The sequence below is a fragment of the Elephas maximus genome, chromosome 9, assembly GCF_024166365.1.
Source record: "Elephas maximus indicus isolate mEleMax1 chromosome 9, mEleMax1 primary haplotype, whole genome shotgun sequence".
In the NCBI taxonomy this organism is placed as follows: domain Eukaryota; kingdom Metazoa; phylum Chordata; class Mammalia; order Proboscidea; family Elephantidae; genus Elephas; species Elephas maximus.
This window is the reverse complement of record NC_064827.1, coordinates 111938982-111960388: the sequence shown is the minus strand read 5'-3', so window position 1 is coordinate 111960388 and position 21407 is coordinate 111938982. Positions and strand designations below refer to the sequence as shown.

At 38.0% G+C, this 21407-nt stretch overlaps 1 protein-coding gene across 1 annotated transcript in view; it reads right to left on the bottom strand.

Annotated features, from left to right (window-relative positions):
* Positions 1-21407, bottom strand: part of FAM120A (family with sequence similarity 120A) — a 189423-nt gene that overhangs the window by 139191 nt on the left and 28825 nt on the right. Inside the window, exons 2-3 of the mRNA XM_049896569.1 lie at positions 9640-9886; positions 6459-6541 (exon numbers count right to left, since the gene is read on the bottom strand). Of these exons, the coding sequence (XP_049752526.1) occupies positions 6459-6541; positions 9640-9886 (330 nt within the window). The remainder of the gene's footprint in view (positions 1-6458; positions 6542-9639; positions 9887-21407) is intronic.

Genomic DNA, 21407 nt, shown 5'->3' with positions numbered 1-21407 from the left:
CACTGCTAATCCATGGCGTGAGGTGGCGAAGAAATACGCAAAATATCACCACCAATAGATGAAGTATTGGTGAGAGGTGAGGCTCTGGGTTGATACCTCTCTACGATTCTGACATAATGAGAAGTATAAGGAAGCTGGTTGACTGGTGCTACTTTCACTAGATAAACTGGTGAAAGAAAGATGAGCTCAGGGCTTCAAAGCCAAAGATCAAGTGCTGCATAAACGATCTCAGAGTTGCCACTGGTGCCTTGAAAGTGTGATTTCCTATAGTAACAGAACTGATATTGCCGAAAAACAAACCCAGAGTCTTATCATAAGGGTGACTGAATTACAATGCCAACTCAATTCTCAACCTTGAATGGTGTCTGAAGTTAAAGTGAGGGCACTGACTGGGAAGAAATGTGATCCTGAAACTTACCATGGGGACATGTGGGCAGATATTTAGGAAACTGGAAACACTGAGCCCCTAAATATCATTGAGTCACTCCTGCCAACAGTAGCAGCCCTCTCACTGCCATCTGAAGAGATACAAAACCCACAACCCCTTGAATTCAGGGGAAGCCGGGTCCCCTCGAGAAAGGACTCTACTATACTGCCAAAAACTTATACAGTTAATCTTTCTTCCAGCCTTCTCCAGAGGGATCTACTTTTATAAGAGCAACTGTTTGTTGGGGAAATGAAAATAATCAGACTTTTAGGGTATTACTGGATACTGGTTCTGAAGTGACACTAATTCCAGGAGACTCAAAACATCACTGTGGCCCACCAGTCATAGTGGAGGCTATTCTCCCATAGCCAGGATCCAAGGTGTGGAAATGACACTACTCACTATTACCCCTAGTGACCTACTCGAAAAGTTTTTGCTTCCTGTCCACATGACTTATGCTCTGCGGGACTAGAGATCTTAGTTCCAAAGGGAGGAATGCTCCCACCTAGACACATTACTGATTTCACTGAACTGGAAGTTACAAATGCCACCCTGCCACTTTGGGATCCTTATGCCTCTGTATAAACAAGCAAAGAAGGGAGTTACCACACTGGCTGGTGTGACTGATCCTGATTAGCAAGAGGAAATCGGGTTGATATCACATAACAGAGGTAAAGAAGAGTATGTCTAGAATGCAAGGATTCCCTTAGGGCATCCTCTAGTATTACCAAGCCCTGCGATTAAAATCAATGGAAAACTACTGCAATTCCATTCCAACATGACTACTAATGGCCCAGACCTTTCAGGAATGAAGGTTTGGGTCACCCCACCAGGCAAAGAACCACAGTCAGTTGAGGTTTTTGCTGAGGGCAAAGGAAATACGGAATGGGTGGTAGAACAGGGTTGTTCTAAATACCAGTTACAACCACATGACCAGGTGCATAAATAAGGACTATAGCAGTTATGAGTATTCCTTTCTTGCATGTGTGCATCCAATATTTTTGTTTTCTTCACTTATAAAATATAAGATGTAAACAGGGCTAAGCGTGTTTTCATCTGTATGCACATTAGTTGTATCTTGTCAGGCACAAGTATGACTTATAATTGTCTTTATTCAGAGATTATGTATGGTTTAAGGAGTTGTGTACAGGTGTCACATTGACACGGGGTGGACTGTGATGGTTAAGGTTGTATGTCAACTTGGCCAGGCCATGATTCTCAGTGGTTTGGCAGTTGTATAATGATGTCAGCACCTCCATGATGCGATCTGATATAATGTCATCACTCCATAATGGGATATGCTGTGAGTAACCAATCAGTTGCGAAGGAGTTTCCTTAGGGGGTGTTGCTTGCATCCAATATAGGCAGACTTTCTGGCAAGGCTCTCTGGCTTTTGCTCACTCTGGATCCTGCAGCTGGCTCCTGTTTGTCTGATCTCCAGTTCTTGGGATTTGACCTAGCAGGTTACCTTCCTATCTTGGGATTCGTCAGCCTCTGGAGTCTGTGAGCCAGCAGACTGCTACCTTACCTGCCAACCTTGGGATCTGTTGGCCTCCACAGCCTGTGATCCAGACTCCTGCTGTTGTCTGATCTACCAATCTTGTTTTCGCCAGCCTTGCAGCTATGGGAGTCAGAAAAAGCCTCCAGCCTGACCCAAGGACTTTGGACTTTCTAGCCTCTACTACCATGTTAGCCATTTCACATTTCATTGATATAAATCTCTCTCTCCCTATATATATATAGACGCTTCACTGGTTTTGCTTCTCTAGAGTACCCAGCTCAAGGCAAGATACAAAAAGTTGAAACAGAAAAGTGGCCGACAAACCCAACATGTGAACTCGAAGTCAGATGCACTTACATTCCTGAATGTGACTTTAAAAAAAAATTTTATCCACTTATTGAAGTAATTATTTTGGACCATTTCTCCATTATGCAATAAAAATACCCAAATAATTTTTAAAATGTATGTGCTAATAATACATTAAGTCTTGATTAGATCCTATCTTGAGACAAAAACAAAGTTGTCAAATGGAGGGGATGTGGAGAAATTGAAGCCTTCATCCCTTGGTAGTGGGAATGCAAAATGGTACAGCCATTGTGGAAACCAGTCTTGTGGTTCCTCAAAAACTGGAGGTAGAGCTGCCATACAACCCAACAATTCCACTCCTAAGTATATCCCCTAGGGATCTAATAGAACTAACAGGAACAGATATAAGAACACCTATTTTCCATTGCAGCACTATTCCCAACAGCAAAAAGATGGAAACAACCTAAGTGCCCATCAATGAATGAACAGATAAGTAAAATGTGGTACATACATACAACAGAATACTACTCAGCGATAAAGAAAAATGAGTTCTCAAAACATCTTACAACATGGATGAACCTGGAAGGAGTTACGTTGAGCGAAATAAGTCAGTCACAAAAAGAGAAATATTGTACATTCTAACTTTTATGAAATAACATGAACGAGTAAATACAAAGAAACTAATGTTCATTAGTGGTTTCCAGGAGTGGTGGGTGGGAAAGAGGGAGAAGTACTTCTTAGGTAGTAGTCACCTTTGTTTATAGAAATGAGAAAGGTGGCACTGAATACAGGTGAAGTTTCCACAGCATGACTGATGTAACTCATGTAAATAAGCTGCACACAAGGTAAGGGCTGAATGGGTAAATGCTAGGTTGTGTATGGTTTTGCAACAATAACAACCGAAAAAAAAGCAGGGGGGCTACAGATGCTGATACTAATTAGACATAACCAGTCACCTCATGGGATTAGTTCTCTTCATCTGGGGGCTTGGGCTATGGTCTCACCAGACAATCCAGTCAATTGGTATAATATACTTCATACTTCTTAAAGTTTATGCTCTACGTCCAGTATGGTCAGTAGTGTCTGGCGTCCTAAAAGCTTACGAGCAATCTAAGATACAATTACTAGTCTTTATTCATCTGGAACAAAAGAATCAGAGAAGGAAATGGACTATAGGACTGTCTCCATGAACTACTGCCTCTTCCACCTTGAGACCAGAAGAACTAGGTTGTGTCCTGCTACCACTACCGAATGTTCTAATAAGGAATACAATATATGAATCCTGATAAAAATGTGGAACAGAACTTCAAACTCTCTCTTAAAGAATCCGGACTTACTGGACCTACTGAGGCTAGAGGAGTTTCTGAGGCTATGGCCCAGAGTTGCTCTTCAAACCCTGAATTGAAACTAACCCCTGAAGTCACACGGTAGCCCAAAGAATAAAGATTGTCATCCCCGAGTTTTACGTTTAAAAAAAATTATTTAAGCCCAAACGGTCAACAGCTATCTTAAAGCACAGATGAGAAGGGGGGGAGGGGAGGACAAGGGATTTAAGTAAATGAAAGTGAAACAACTAGAACAGAAATAATGAGAATGTTTGCACATTGTGAAGAATATAACCAATGCCTAGAAACTACGGAATGGAAGTGAGTTTTGCTGTATACATTTTCACCAAAACTAAAATTTTTTTATCCAATTGGAGTGATCGTTTACATCATTTAAAAGGGGAGGGGGGGCAAAAAAACAAAGCCATGAAAGGCTTTGGGGAATCAGTTAGAAAAATCTGAATATGGACTGGATATTAAATGGCATTAGGGAATTACTCTTAGTTTAGTTACGATTAAGTAAGAGAGTGTCCTTATTTTTAGGTGATGGTGAGGTAAGTTGACGTATTCATGGGACAAGTGTCATAATATCTGAAAAACTTAGTTTCAAATAGTTCAGGTTTAAAAAAAAACACAAAACATACAAACATATACATATACCAAATCAAACTCTATGCCATCAAGTGAAGTCATAGCGACACTACAAGACAGAGGAGAACTGCCCCATAGAGTTTCCAAGGCTGTAAATCTTTAGGGAAGCAGACTGTAACAACTTTCTCCTGCGGAGCGGCTGGCGACTTGGAACTGTTGACGTTTTGGTTAGCAGCTGAGCACTTTAGCCACTGCACCACCTGGGCTCACATACACATATGGCAAAATGTTGGCAACTGCTGAACCAAGATGGCAGATATATAGACAAGCATTTTTCTGTTCTTTAAACTTTTGTATACTTAAAATTTTTTCATAATAAAAAGTTAAGAAAAACACACACGATAATGGTGCTACTGAGCTGTCAATAGATTTGAGTTATTTTCCAATAATTCTTCAAACAGCTCTTCACTTTGACATATGAAACAAGGCAAGCTAGACTTAGACATATACATATGGTCTAAGATCCTGGAAGTTTCTCACTCCTGTTATTTTAAATTTTACAAGTCTTGTAAGAAACCAGCCTTCATTTGTGTCTCCACTTATAAGCATTAAAAAAAAAAAAAAAAAAAAATAGTGCTTAACAAATCCAATGGGCACAGGTGCCATACTTTCAAGTTCACCATGATTACAGACTGCATTTTTCTCAATCTGAATTTCAACAATGGTATCACCAGGAGTTTATGACTAAGATTACAAACTGTGGCACTTCATAAATGAAAACATACACAAAGAACTCCAGCCAAAAGCAAATAAAAAGTTTTTCATCAAAGACTAAAACGCAAAAGAAAACGAATAATTTCTAACAAGAGGAGAAAAACTCATTTTCAAACAGCCCACACCAATACACGAACTACAGGGAGTAAAGCAAAGGAAAATATTTACATCAGTAAGAGATAAAAAAGGAAAGGGCTTTAAATGCCAACAAACAAAATTAAAGAAGCAGGAAAGAAATTCCATTCAGACTTTAGGTATCACACAAGTAACTGTAAGTTAAAATGTAGAAAAGAGAACTCCAATTTAAAATTACCAACCAATTAAAATTGTTTATGGAAGGAGAGTAATTCTGACAGAATTCAGCATTTTATAAGATAAAGTGATTATAGAAACCATTCAATTTAACCTTCTCCCTTTGCTATGAGGAATTCAAGGCCTAGATTGTCAGTAAGCTAGTACTGCAGCTGGAAGTAGGGAAAATAAATAAATAAATAAATAAGCCCCATGGCCTTCCCAATTCCTCAAGTCTTGAAAAGCGCTTGTTCTTTAACAAATGATAATTAAGTTCACAACACTAATAGTAGAGAACACCAGAGCAAATTTACCAAGCAAACTGAATTTGGAATATCACAGGAAATCATTAAAAAGTGTAAGTTGAAGTTTCATGTTGGCTTACGGCAATTTCACACATAATTATTGTGCTTACATCAAACATGTAAACTTCCCCACTTTAGAAAAATTCCGATAATGTGCCTCTTCTCTAATGCCCATTACTATCACAAACAGGAAAGGAGTGGAAAGGAGAGAAAGACAAGAAGATACGTTGTTAACGTTGTTGTTTTTTGTTGGGTGCTGTCAGGTTAATTTCGACTCATACTGATCCACAGTGACAAAGTAGAACTGCCCCACTGGGTTGTCTAGGCTGTAATCTTTACAGGAGCAAATCATTGCATCTTTCTCCTATGGTGCCACTTGGAAGGTCTGAACCGCCAACCTTTCTTTTAACAGCTGAGCGCTTAACCATTGTACCACCAGGGCTCCTAATATTGTTAATAAGGTCATGCAAATAACCATTTATCTAATGAATTTTGCGTCTCCTCCATCAGTCAAAAAGCATTAAAGCCTAAACTGAAGTAATTTATAACTGTAGAAAATTAGTTAAGCTATGAAAATTTTCAAACGATATTGCAAGATTTCCATCCAAGTGACAGATTAGTATAATACCTATTGAAAAATTAATTTTTAATTAAGAAAACTGAAACCTGAAAGATTTCCTATCTGTGTACAGAGCATGCAGAATTCCTCTATGGGAATTTTTAAGGACACTCATAAATTCACCTAAAATATGGGTGTTGAAACAAGCTAAGATAGGCTGTTTTTTGTTTTGTTTTCTAAGACAGTTAGTACCCAGCAATTAGAAGAAAGCATGATATTGCTAGCTTAGTAACATATTTTCTTCTATAGTAAAGGAACAATTTATATTATTAAAGTAACAGCAAAATAAACGGTTGATTATTACAAAGGAAGTCTGTACCTTAAGTGATGCTAGTGGATGTTCTGGACCAAGTAAACTCCAATGAAAAGAAGCCAAATCTTCATCAGGTAGAATGTGATTACCTAGAATACATAACATGTATAACATAAAAGCCAATGACAAGTCATACAAGGGAAACTTTAAATCACCGTATTTTGTTACCAGTAATAAATTACCTTTATTTTAGACTTTTCAATGACTTCTCAGAGCTATCTCATTTGATACACCATATAAAACTTCCCAACTGAGAATATTTAATTTTTTAATATAAAGCAATACAACAAGCAAATTTCTTGTCACTGTCTCAAGTATGATAAGGATTTCTAGCATAACTCCAACAGCATTCAAACTAAGTACTGCATAAAAAACTAAGTGACTTCCCAGAGCTGTAATTAAAAGTAAATACCAGTTTGCAAGAGGTCTGCCTGATAATGCCAGGATACCAAATACTGACTAGATACAAGTTTTCATTTACTCATAAACAGCTATAGTTCAAACTATTGTGTGAACTAAATTCAGCAGCCAAATATGGAGTCTGCACTATGATAAATCTGCACCAGACTAAATGACAATGACTGTTGATGGTAAATTGATCAATATTACCCTTTGTAATTTCCACCACAACCCACAAATACATGACAAAGAACATACTACAATAATAGTAATGAGTGCCAGTGCTATGTCACAGCCTATAAGAACTGTATTCAACTGAGAAAAATCACACTTTTTGATGAATACTTTCACTGTTGTGCTTCAATGCTTGATATACTAACATCTTTAGTATGTTAGTTATGTCAATGCATTTAAAAGCAGTAATTTCCTATATAATTTGTGGTTTTAATAACTTAAGCACTTCTACATTGAGACAGCAGATTCACTTATTAGTTACTAACATAAAGCAAAATAAGGTGAGATCATTTATAAGATTGCTATATCACAGTATTCTAAACACACAAACACAAAACACAGAAATGCTGAACCACTATAATGTCCAGACGAGAAGTTAATTTATAACTGTCCAGGTTCATTGTACTTGGTATTGGTTTCCTTTGTTAATGGACTGCATAGACTTTTAATATGAATTAAGCATTAAGTACCTGAGATTTTCTGTTTTTAAACTTAGATTTGAAAAAATATTAAGCCGCCTTCAACATCAGAAGTCTTTGTTAAAACTTGGGTGGAAATGAAAAGAATGAAAAGATGGGGGGAAAAAAGTCCTACAATCTTTATTTATACCAAATGCTTAAATAAATATACCATCCAACTTTCCTAAAACAAAACTTACATAGCTGTACTTTGTTACAAAAAGGGAAAGGAAAATATACTTCCTCATTTGAAGACATTGAAGCTTTTACAAAATCGAAAATAAAAAAAGCTCACAATTAATACTTTGTAACTTGCCTAAAATTTTTAAAAGAATTCCAAGCCTTAACGTAGACAAAGCTTTACTATTGGTTTTGTTTTTCATTTATTTCAAACTTTTACATAATAATTTAATGAGAAAGCATGAGTTGGCATTATCCCCCAAGAAACATACTCAATGTTTCTTAGATAAGATATTCCTCCACATTTCAAATTACCTAAGACATCATATTCTAAAAGCAAGAAATTTCACCATTCATTTTAAAGTCAGTTTAATATGCCCAAATCATTTTGCCTAACACTTAAACCAACATGAACGCTTCATACAATGTGCCCAGTCACAGACTTTCATATCAAAGGAAACAGTCTTGAATTTGAAAATATTATATTCAGAAGATTAGTTTTAATTCTCCAAATTCCAAGAGTCACAATAGTTCCCTAAGAAAATGGATGGGAAACAGTCAAGTACTAACTTCAAGACATATATTTGAAGTTTGATGCAAATAAAGACAACTTTTGTGAAGTCGAGATTTGTTGATTATGTTGGTAGTTACACAATAAAATTTGAAAGGCGACCCTAACACGCTAAATAAAAAATTGCACCTCCCTCACTATAATTTCTAATTGTGCAAAACATTTTTGGAATGCTTATAAAAACATTTCTGATGACTAGGAACTTCTACAAGTAGCCCACAATCTACTCCCTCTCTTGAACACAAGTGAACTAACCTGTGTGGAGCACAGACTCAAACAGTACAGTAACATCTATCTGACTTATCTGCAGGTCATGTACCTTTCAAAAAGGGCCCTGAGTCACCGAGGGGTAACTAAATCTGATCCCTACAACTCACGCATTTCAATCACAGGAGTTCCTCAGGTCCTCACCCAGAGCACATTTATTTATATTTTGAACACTAACCCTAAGCAAATTAGAGCTGGATAGTAAAGCAGCTAGAGAGGTGCACTCTAAAAGCACAAGAAAGACTGGCTGGCAGAAGAGAAAAGACAGAAAATCACTATAAGATGGCAATGTAACGTGATAGCTGATTACCTCTTGGAAACTTAAGTAAGAGAAATTAGTACATAAAAATTTAGTTTCTGGATATCCGGCATAAGGAATTTCTCCAAGAAAACTTGTGAAGACGTTGTACATATTTACTTAAAGTGTAGCTGCTGGAAAAAAAAAAGGTGAGGGTTTTTTTTTTTTTTTAAGTAGTGAGTGTTCTGAAAATGAGGAAAAAATATGACAGTGCTAACTTCATATTTTCTTCTATAATAAACGTAATGTATGCCAAAAGTTTAAATGTCTAATTTTCATAGTAAGCATGTGTTAACATCTGTGATTAAAAAATGTTGTTTTAAAACTTTAAGTGAGTTTATTCACAAAATTAGTTTTTCAACCTGGATAGAAAAATGCATAAACGAACATTTAAGAACCAAAGAAATACATTATCAGCTATAAAACCAAAAAACCAAACCCACTGCCATCAAGTAGATTCTGACTCATAGCGACCCTATAGGATAGAGTAGAACTGCCCCATAGAGCTTCCAAGGAGTGCCTGGTGGATTCGAACTGCCAACCTTCTGGTTAGCAGCCACAGACTTAACCACTACACCACCAGGGTTTCCATTATCAGCTCTGGTAGTAGGTTATTATGACATCAAAAAATAATCTACATAAGGAATGGTAAGGAAGAGCCTCTTCCTTCACTTTTTCAAATTTAAAATATAAATCCAAAACTGAAATTTTAAAAAGCACAATATGCTTATAGTACAGTAACTCCTTTATAAAACAAACTATTCACACTACTTCACCTACCTAATAAAGCAGCAAAAATAGGAAAACGATTTGGATTCAGGTCCAGTTGCTTGGCAACTTCATGCATCAGATATTGGCTTGTTGTGAGACTTTTCCCGTTTCGGCTCAGTTTTAGGGCATGGGCACTGAAATAGTAGGGGATGTTGCACAATGCATAATCAGAGTCATATGCCACCAAGCCATGGAAACCATTTTCTCTGCAGAAACCAATTACTTCTTGATGATGATCCTCAATGCTCTGTGCAACCTATGCAAATGAAAAAAACACTGCATCAAAGGTAGTGGAAACCTGTAACAGAACGCTTAATAAGTACGCTTGTTCACACAAAATTTGAAAAATTACAGACATTAAAAATACCCAAGAAAGCCAAACAGTCAAAAGAACCCTAATAAAGTGTGAGCATATTGTTCAAGAAAGAAATCTCTGTGGAAAATATATTTAAATTATCTTCTGGCCAGTAACTTATGATGCCTTCTACACTGCAATTTACAATTTTTTGTCAAATTCTAACACCACCCTGCTTGAAAACACACAATGCCAGGCAACTCTTCGGCAGTGTTCTGAAGAAAGAGGGAAAGAAAGGCAGAGGAGATCAGAGAGGGAGGGAGGGAAAGAGAGAGAAGTCACCCATCCTCAGTGAAACACAACAATGTTCTTCAAACCAGATCAAATGTGTCAAAAAGGTGAAATCATCAGGATTTTAAAAAATAAAAGTCAAGTATTATCCATTTATCTACCTGTCTACTATCATACTTTGAGGTATTCAGCATATGAAGATAATAACTCTTACGCTACAAAAAAGTCCCATACTTATTATGTGCAAAGAACCAGGCCTACTGTCCATAATATAATGTTTAGGATGACCATTTATAAAACAAAACCAAAAACCAAACCCGATGCCGTCGAGTCGATTCCGACTCATAGCGAGCCTATAGGGCAGGGTAGAACTGCCCCATAGAGCTTCGAAGTAGCACCAGGCATAGCACTTAACCACTACACCACCAGGGTTTCCGACCATACATACTAGGTCTAAATTTACTGCCTTTTTTAGCGACTAAAAACATACGCCAAAGCTTCTCTATTTCTATTTAGTCTCTCATTATGAAATGTCAATACGATCTCAGATTTCCATGGCACACTAAGGAGAATGCAGAGGAGCAATACCTTTGAAAAAGTAAAAAGTTACTCGGAATCTCTCTAATGCTGAAAATATTTGAAAAGCACGGAGAAAGTATTTTCCTAAAATATCTAAAGTCAATCCTACCCAAAGACAATTGATTTCTCTCCTGCTATTTCCCATGCTCATTCATTCAACTAAAATGCTGGCGAGTTTTTTAATTTCTACAAAGGATAAGGTATAGAATTTTAAATTAAACCATTTTAAATTTAAATTTTAAATTAATTCAGTTAACTATGAATGCTCTACAGAGCCTTTGTGGAGAAAAATATGTACCTTTAACTTAAATTTCTAGAACTACACTGTTCAATGTGTGGCTATATTGAAATAAAATTAAAAAGCTTATTATTATAATTGCTGTCAAAAAGTTGTATACCTGTAAAAAGCTGAATTAGCAAAATTGTGCGACAGACACAATTACAAGGACGACCAAAAAAAAAAAAAAAAAGAGTAGCTGCTGAGGTTGCTTATATACAACCTAAAATCTCATGGGATTTGGTTTCTTGGTTTGGAGGTTTATGGTCATGAGTTCATGGGACATCCCAGTTAACTAGCCTAACATCATATTTAGTGCTCCTGCTCTACCTGCCCGTTCGTAGCATAGTGCCTGGGGTCTTCGAAGCTTGCCAACAGCCACCCAAGGTACAGCAATTGGTCTCTAGTCACCTGGAGCAACAGAGGACGAAGGAGCACCTGAAACAAAAGGAGGCTATGGAATGTGTTGGCAATCAACTGCCTCCATGAACAACTGCCTCCTTTGCCAGGAGACCGGAAGGACTGGATGGTGCCTGGCTACCATGACTGAACATTTTGATCAAAGATTCTACAGAAGAATCCTGATCAAAAGAGAAGAAATGCAGAACTAAATTTCAGTCTCTCATGGACTCCAGATTTCCTGAGGCCATGGAGGTTAGATGAACTCCAGAAACTACTGTCCTGAGATCATCTTTAAACCTTAAACCAAAAACATGCCCTGAAGTCATCTTAAAACCAAACAAGAGATTAGACAGCTTAAATGTCTGCCTTGAGCATTGTGCTCTTTCAAGAACTATCTACATGCGATCAAATTTGAGAATAGCAACTTGAAAGATTAGATAGGAACCTTAGAGGGCAGTGTGTTTATGTTAATGGAGGTGGAACAACTAGGAAAAGGACAGTGAGAATGGTTGCACAACTCGAAGAATGTAATCAGTGTCACTAAACGGTACATGTAGAAACCGCTTAACTGTTGCATGTTTTGCTGGTATATTTTCAACACCACCACCAACAACAAAACAAAGTTAAAAAAAGAAAAATTAAAAATCAAGTTCCTCAGTCATATTAGCCACATTTCAAGTGTTCAACACTCACATGCAACTAGTGGCTATCATGCTGATTACCCAACACAGGTTGTCTCAAATGTTCTACAGGACAGCACTGCCAAGTTCATCTCATTTCTCACCAACTTCCTGATAAAAGTGGCTGCCAAATTTTCTTGGAAATTTAAATAATGAAATTTCACTTGGAGGCAAAGAAAACTTTTTTTTTAATGCATTACTTAAAGGAAAAATAGCTTTCTGAATTCTTATATTTTATTTTTAAAAAAAGACATCCAATTAGTCAAATTATGTGCCTATTTCTTAGAAAAAGAGAATGTTACTTTATTTCTTAATCTAAAACATTGTACCTGGAGGAAGTATAATTTTTAAAAAATTCTAAAACTAGGTTGGCTTCGTCCTCCCGTATCTGGAAATCTCTACATCCAAGTTCTTTCCCTCAAATCATTTATTAGGTAGAACTTTCTATTGACAGTGATGTTTTAAAGCATTTTTAAATAACTAGAAACTACTTTCTTCCAAATATCTTTATACACTGAAACCTGTGAGAACCAGAACTCAATAGGACTGCCTTGATTTTCCAGGTCAGGGTGCAGTTTTACCACTTTTTATCGCTCTTTATCAGTGGAAAATATTTGATTTTTCCTTCCCTGACAGGTTTCCACCTTACACAGATTCTGGCTTTCGCAGGTTTTACTCTATTTTAAGTCTGTATTAAGAGATCCTAAAATGAAAGGAGACAGTGATTCACCACTCCTTTCTCTTCCTCACACTCAAAGGAATTCTAGAAAAGGTAAGATGACCACTTGTTCCATACAGCCTGCAGAGGAGGTGAGGAAGAATTAAAACATAATGGGTTGAGTACTGTATATTCAGTATATATATCTTTTAATTTCATCAACACTGTGAGATAGTTTACTAACCCCATTCCTACAGGAAATTGAGGTTGAGAGCCATTCAGAACCTAGCTCTATCCAAGCCCTTTCATAGCTCCAAGACAGAATGGGCCATAAAGATGCTATGACTCATCTTTGCTGAGTACCTACTTTTTGCCAGTCACTGTGCTAAGTGCTGTATAAAGCCTTATCCTCATTTATCCTTACAACAATCCTAAACTCAAAACCTAACCTGTTGCTGTTGAGTCGATTCCGACTCACAGAAGTACAAAATGACTAGGCGAAAATTGGGGCTGGGGAAAAAAAAAATTTTTTTTTTTTTTTTTTTTTTTATGGCCAGAGTGGTCAGGGAAGGCATCTCCTCAGCAGTGGCTTTACAACTACGACCTGAAAGAAGAGGCAGCCACAAGAAGATTTCCAAATAGAGCATTCAAGCAGAAGATCAAGCGCAGAGACCCAGAAATAAGCTTGTAGGTTTGCACAGTACAGAGAGAATGCCAATAGGATCGGATCATAGCGATCAGGGGGAAAAGTGATGGATCATGAAATCTGAGTAGGCAGGGCTAAAATCTAACCTAGCAAGATTTCAGAGAACACTTTTAGCACTGTGAAACAATGGGCAATATATTTCAAGAGCTGTAAAACGTTCATACTCTGACCCAGTAATCTTACTCCAGGAAATATGCCCTAAGAAACCAGTCCACAAAATAAGAAACATTATAAAAGCTTACAATAAAATATTAAACAAAATGGCTTTAGGATACAATATTCTGTATATACAACTATAAAAAACTTTGTGTGGAAAAAACTGGAAGGAAAAAAGCAAAATCCAACAGAGTTGTGTCAGGGTGGTGGTGGGATTATACTTTAAACAAAAACTTTTTTAAAAAAGATCTGATGAAAAGCCAAAGATGTACTTTTATAAATCATAACTGTACTATGGTGATCTCTCTATTACAGCACTCAGAATAACTTATTTTTCTTTTCCATCTCTGTCTCTCTGAGCAGGCTGACTACAAGGAGTACAGCTTACTAGCCTTTGTATCAAGTGTCTGGTTTGGTGCCATAACACTCAGGGGTACCATTTCGTGGGTCCCCAAAGATTCCTTAAATTATTTATAAAGATTAATAACATATATTCTAGCCAGTAGAAGCCAATATCAAGCAAAACCGTAAGAGTTTAGTTTCAACTCCCTAACAAAGTATTTTCATCTAACTTTGCGGAGTGGTATGTAACAAAGTGACAAAGATGTCACTTTGAGGACTAAAGTGCACCTAACCCAAGCTACAGTATTTTCAATCATCTACTATGTATGCGGAAGCTGGAGAGTGAATAAGGAAGATTAAAGAATTGATGCCTTTGAATTATGGTGTTGGCAAAGACTACAGACTGCCAGAAGAACAAACAAATCTGTCTTGGAAGAAGTACAGCCAGAATGCTCCTTAGAAGCAAAGATAGTGAGGCTTTGTCTCATGTACTTTAGACATGCTATCAGGAGGGACCGGTCCCTGCAGAAGGACATCATGCCTGATAAACTAGAGGTCAGGAAAAGAGAGGAAGGCCCTCAGTGAGATGGGCTGACACAGCGGCTGCAATGATGGACTCACGCCTAACAATTGTGAGGATGGCGCAAGACCCAGCATGTGTTTCATTCTGTTGTACATGGGGTTGCTATGAGTCAGAACCGACTGGACAGCACCTAAAAACAACATGCAGAACTCTCCACAATTACCTCCTTCTACCTCAAACAAAACTCCTTAAATTCAGAACATCTGACTTCAGATTGGCATTAAAAAAGCAAGGTGAATGAACCGTTAATAATTCACTATAATACTTATCTGCAAACAATTAATACTACTTTAACCCTCTCCAAAAACACATACAGCATTACCCAAATAGTTAACTGCTAGAATTAATCTTCTGAAATAAAAGATAAAGAAACCACATCCATAAACACAAACCTTCATATCTAAAGCAAAGGTGGAGAAACCTCTGACCCTTGCTACAGCTCATTTTTCCTATTTCAAGTATCTGATAAAGTATTGAAAATTCTGAGTAACAGCATTGGGGAGTGGGGGGATGTCAAAATGTCTAGATTCCAGTTCTGGCTTGATGACTAACCTACTGGGGCTCAACATGCCCATGTATAAATGGAAAATCAGATGGATCTTCAAGGTTCCTTTAATTTCTAAAATTCTAGGATGCTCCTCCCACTGTTAAAACCTATTACACCTTTATCTGAAGAAATGGAACATGACATTAAAAACCACAAGGATAACAGGTGGGGAATACTGGAAGTGAGGTTCAGCAGTTATTCAACTGGGGCGGAGGGGGGGAGAGTCTACCAAAAACTAAACACACACACACACACCCTCAACGAAAGAGTTAAAACACAATAGTCTAAGGGTGGTAGATACAACATAACTCTATGCATTTGTCAAAACCCATACAAGTGTTTATCATCAAGAATAGACTTTATGTGCAAATTTTAAAAAACAACCAGGATATGTGGGAATCCCAGGATAGAATGCAGGCTGACACACATATCTAGTTGTGTTATAAAATGTATGAAATAATCTCACTGAAGGGGGTGGGAGGAAAAGGAGGTGATCTAAGTAACTTTGGAAAACCATGTTTTGATTGGAAACTGTTAAGGCTAAAAACAAAAATAACTGTACGTAAATAACACTGAGGAAATTTGTTTCTCACATGGGTGGTGGTGTTAAGCGCTGTCAAGTTGACTCTGACTCATGGTGACCTCAGGTGTGCAGAATAGAACTGCTCCATAGGGTTTTCAAGGCTTTTGCCTTTTGGCAGCAGATCACCGGGCCTGTCTTCCAAGGCACCTCTGGGTAAGTTCGAACCACCAATCTTTTGACTAACAGTCAAATGCTTAACCATCTGTGCCACACAGGGCTCTGACTCTCACAGGGGTATGGATTAACAATTCTGAAACAACTTTACATGAAAACCAAAAAAACTCCATTGCCACCGAGTCAAATTCCAACTCACGGCGACCCTATAGGACAAAGTAGAACTGCCCTATAGCATTTCCAAGACTATAATCTTTACTGAAGAAGACTTCCACATCTTTCTTCCACAGAGCGGCTGGTGGGTTCGAACCACCAACCTTTTAGTTAGCAGTCAAGCATTTTAACCACTGCACCACATGTACATGTGCACTAAGTATAAATTCAGTAAATGATAGATGAGAGCCAGGGTTCTCACTGTCAGATAAACAGTTAAAAATAAGTGACAGGGAGAAGGCTAGAATGAACCCTGTGGTCCTGGATTAGTAGGGAGACAGGAGAAACAACTGGCATTTAGTTTAAAATACAGAAAAACAGACACAGAAATAATTAGAGACATGTATGTTTACCTGGGTTAGTATACATATATTTCCTAGCCCTGTCTGCAGAAGAGGCCTAGAAGCAGTGACACCCCAGTAGCAAGGAGCACACCTGTATCCAACCAGATCTTGGTTTCTAAACATCACTTTCCATTAAAAGGAACCAGGCCTCTTGGGGAAAATGACTGATTCTGGGACAGGGAAAATACAAGATGAGCCCAAAGCATCTTGAGTGCTAGAAAAGAAGGAAGAAGGTGTATCAAAGAGACACATGACCCAGTCTGAAAGAGTTCTCATGGCCAATGCTAGAACAATTTGCACAATAAAATAACATAGCATTAGGTTATAACCCAAAGTACAGAATAAATATACATGAGTCCATACAATATAAATGATTGAATCAATAAAGCAGGAAGAAGAGACAAATTTTCCCTACGGAATTCCAAATAAATTGTGTAGCTACTCCCCCTTCCATGAAGTGGTATTTAATGCCCCACCCCTTGATTGTGGGCTGGACGTAGTGACTGCTTCCAAAGAACAGAGTATGCTACAAACAAAAGGGAAAAACAGCAACTTCACTGAGCAGAAACCTGGCAGATCCATCATAACCAAATAAGCCAGGTGAGCACCACCAGTGATAAGTCATGTGGATATCACGTACCCCCTTGGAGCGATGGGATGGGAAGGGCACATCACCTCTGGCGTTTTCTCCCCCAATATGCACAACCCTAAGTTAATCATGAGGAAAAAAGACCACATGCTATAGAGTATCTGACCAGTAAGCTTCAAAAGTGTCCCGATGACAAGAGACAAGGATAAAGAACTGTCACAGACAGACCAGAGTAGACTTAAAGAGATCTGACAATTAATGCCATGTGGAATCCAGGACTGGATGCTAGAGCAGAAAAGGGGCACTGGTGGGAAAACCGATAAAACACAAAGTCAATAACGTAATTAACAGAACTGCCCAATACCGGAAACCCTGGTGGCATAGTGGTTAAGAGCTACGGCTGCAGTTCGGATCCCCCAGGTGCTCTTTGGAAACCCTTTGGGGCAGTTCTACTCTGTCCTATAGGGTCACTATGAGTCGGAATCGACTAGATGGCAGTGGGTTTGGTTTGGTCCCAATGTTAATTCCTTAGTTTTGATAATTATAGTTATGTAGCATGCTGACATTCATGGAAGGTGGGTGAAGGATATTGAACTCGTACTGTCTCTGCAACTTTTCAATAACTCGAATAAGTTCAAAATGTCCGTTTTTTTTAAAAAATCAATAGTGTACATGAGACCAGCTGAAAGACAATTTTAAATCATTTTATTAGATGAACAAAATATTAACAGGCACCTAAAAGAGGAAGCCCAGTCTAAATGTTAAAATGTCAAAAATCCCATTACACAAAAAGACAAGCCTTTCCACAGACAGTACGACTGAAAGAAATGGGAAAGCTACGCTGTACGGCACACCAGGAATAAATTAAAAATTAGGTTCATTAAAAATTTATGAATGAACACATAAAATCAAACAACTAAGAACATTTCCTAATAGATCTCATGAACAATTCCTTACGATTTAAATCAAGGAAAATCTGATAAAAAGTCTGGAACAACAGAAGAAAGACCTGGAGATCTGCCTTCGTAAAGATTACAGCCAAGAAAACCTTACGGGGACAGTTCTACTGTCACATGGGGTCACTATGAGTCAGAATCAACCCAGCAGCACCCAACAACAGAGGATTTGATCAGGGATGAAAAGACGATAAAGATGCAAGATTCGGATGGTGCAAGGAAAAAAACCTGAGTTTCATCATCAAAATAAGGGATTCAAAAGGAAATTATTTAATTATTTGACTCAAAATAAAAATTAAATAATAGGACTGAAGGTTTGGGGAATCAGGGTGTGACTGGACTTTAGCTGCTCTTTCTTCCCTTCAAGTTTCTTTTCTTTGGTCTCTTGTATATCTTTCAGTCTTTTTTCTTCTCTTGTGCTCGTTTACAGTCTTACCCTTGTTTATCTGTTTCTCCTCTTTGGCCTTCCAACTCCTGGCTCCGGCTGGGCATAATACAATGAGGTTTATATTTCTAGTTCTTAACATTAGTTTTAGAAGTCAGCAAAAACGATTAAACACAATGTCGGGAAGATTATTTCATCTAACTCCCAAAAAGTATAAACAACTTAAAAAATTATGCCTTGAAGCTTTGAGGGGGGGTGGGGATCACCCACCTATACAGAGTTAAATGGGGTCCCTCGGTAGAGCATGCACTTGCTGCTAACCAAAAGGTTGAAGGTTTGATTTCACCCAGAGGGACCTCTGAAGAAAGGCCTGGTGATTGGCTTCCAAAAAATCACCAATTGAAAACCTATGTAGCACAGTTCTACTCAGACAGACATGGGGTTATTCAACTCAACGGCAACGGAAAAAAAAACAAAAGATAATTAGCTCCTGTCAAGTGATGAAGGAGGTAATCTCCAATACAACACTCCAGATTGGTACAGTGAACACCAGTAAAAAACCCAGAACCATGAAACATCCCAGCCTTATCCTCTCCACCCACTTCCATCCCCAAGAAGTAGGGTAGACACAGTTAGTGTTGGAAAGTTGAAGTAGCTGGCAAAAATATCCCATTTTTGGCCTCCCTGAAGTATTTCATACTTAACCAAGGATGATAATTTTATGCCACTATAAATCTGCCACAGAATATATGCATCTTTTTACCAACAGTTTTGTGTTTCATCATTAAAAAGGTATATACACCAAAATGCAATACTTTTACAAAGAATAATAACTAAAAAATTCCCAAATTTACTTTGCAAGAATAATTATTTTATTAATGCTAAAAAGCAGCTATGGGGACAAACAGAATTAAAGTTTAAAACTGTAACTTACTCCTAAATGCCAGTGAAGAAACACTCTTACAAGTAGGATTTTGTGCCTGTGACACAAGGTAGGTGAACTACACTGCCTACTTTAATACTTTCTGTACTCCCACTTCTTCATCTGTAAAAATAATAGTATTCCCCTCCCTAAGTAGCTGTGGTAATGAACGGGTTAATACATATAAATAGCTCAGAATCATTCACAAATAATAAGTATTCAATAAATGTCAGTTACTATTTATTTTTAAGCAAGCTATATGGAAAATGATCTGCTTCATACTTTTGATACGAAACTTGAAAAACTATGGATTGTCACAGGTAGCTTTTCTGACAAAAGAAAAATACTGTATTGTTTTTCTCTAGAATAATTTTACACCAGCTCAGGGAATAATTGGACATATCCTCCAGCCAGCTACCAGATTTACAAGATACAAGTCAACCTGAACATAAGAGGATGACTGGTAAACCTAAATTCTATTGTTTAAAAAAAAAAAAAAATCAGACTTTGACCTTTAACCAACATACAGCTAAACTCCAGTCAACAGGTAGGTAGAACCTACTCTTCTCAGGCTACTTACTCTATATTCTAGTCTAGCTGGAATGAGAACATAAAAAGTCAACTCCAATTTGGCAGACAATTTTTTTTGTTTAAAGGGTCAATGTAACAAGAAAAAGACAAATAACCCAATCAAAAACTGGGCAAAAGACATGAACAGAAACTTCACCAAAGAGAATATTCAAATGGCCAACAGACAAATGAAAAGATGTTCAACATAATCAGCCATCAGAGAAATGCAAATTCTCAAACCACAACGAGATACCATTTCACTCCCACTAGGATGGCTGTCCTATAGGGTTGCTATGAGTTGGAATCGACTCAATGCCAACAGATTTGGTTTTTGGTTTTAGGATGGCTACGCTTAAAAAAAGAGAAAATAATAAGTGTTGGTGGGGATGTACAGAAATTGAAACAATCATCCATTGCTGCTGGGAAGCAAACTGGTACAGCTGTTGTGGAAAACAATCTGGTGGTTCCTCAAAAGACTAGAAGTAGAGATGCCATATGACCAGTAGTTCCACTCCAAGGTGTATACTCTTGGGATCTAACAAAAGTAACACAGACATACGTACATGTATATTCACTGCAGCACTATGAACAAAAGCAAACACATGAATGGATAAGTAAAATGTGGTACATACACACCATGGAATACCACTCAGTTATAGAGAAAAATGAGTTCACAAAACATCTTACAAAGTGGATGAACCTGGAGGACGTTATGCCAAGCGAAATCAATCAAAAAAAAAAAGACAAATATTGTATGTTCTCGCTTTTATGAAATTATATGAACAAGTAAATATACAGAAACCAATGTTCATTACTGGTTACCAGGGATAGGAAGAGGAGGGTGAGAGGGTGTGATGCAATGAATTGCTTTCATAGGGCCTTTCTAGCCATGGTATTGTAACACCCATTAAATGACTGGCTGGGACAATGTATACAGGTTCACGGAACCCTCTCGGGGATTGGACAGTCTGCTAATGCAAATAAGGTACATGGAACCCTTGCGGCGGCTGTTAACTCAAGTAAGGTATATGGAACCCTTGTTAGGGATTGGTCAGTTTTGCCATCCAGCTAGGTTAAAAAAAAGTCAAACTCAAGAGGTTGAGGGGGGACCGCAGTAGCAACAAGAAAAAGAGTGAGGAGCAGAGTGAGTCCTTTGAACCCAGGGTCTCTATGCTGAGAACCTCCTAGACCCAGGAAACAGAGCCGAAACACTGGAGACAACAGCAGCACGAGAAGGCAGTGGCACAGAACTGTCAGATGGCAGCAGTTGGCTGGCCAACCTATGGAGCAACAGAGCTGAGCACCTTCAGGCAGGAGGCTTCCTGGCAGTCTGGGGGTGCCTCCAGGCACTTTTAGGTGGCGCTAAATAAAGAGCTGTAATACTTGTTTAAGCTGGGGAGAGCCTAGGCCCCCAGCAGGGCCCAGCAGCAATAGCTCAGCAGCAGTTGTCCTGATCCAAGGACTATATTCTGAGTTGTTCTTGTTACTTCCAAGTTGATCGTGACCCTGAATTGTAACCTGTTACTTCTCTAATAGGAGCTCTGGTGGCACAGTGGTTAAGTGCTATGGCTGTTAACCAAAAGGT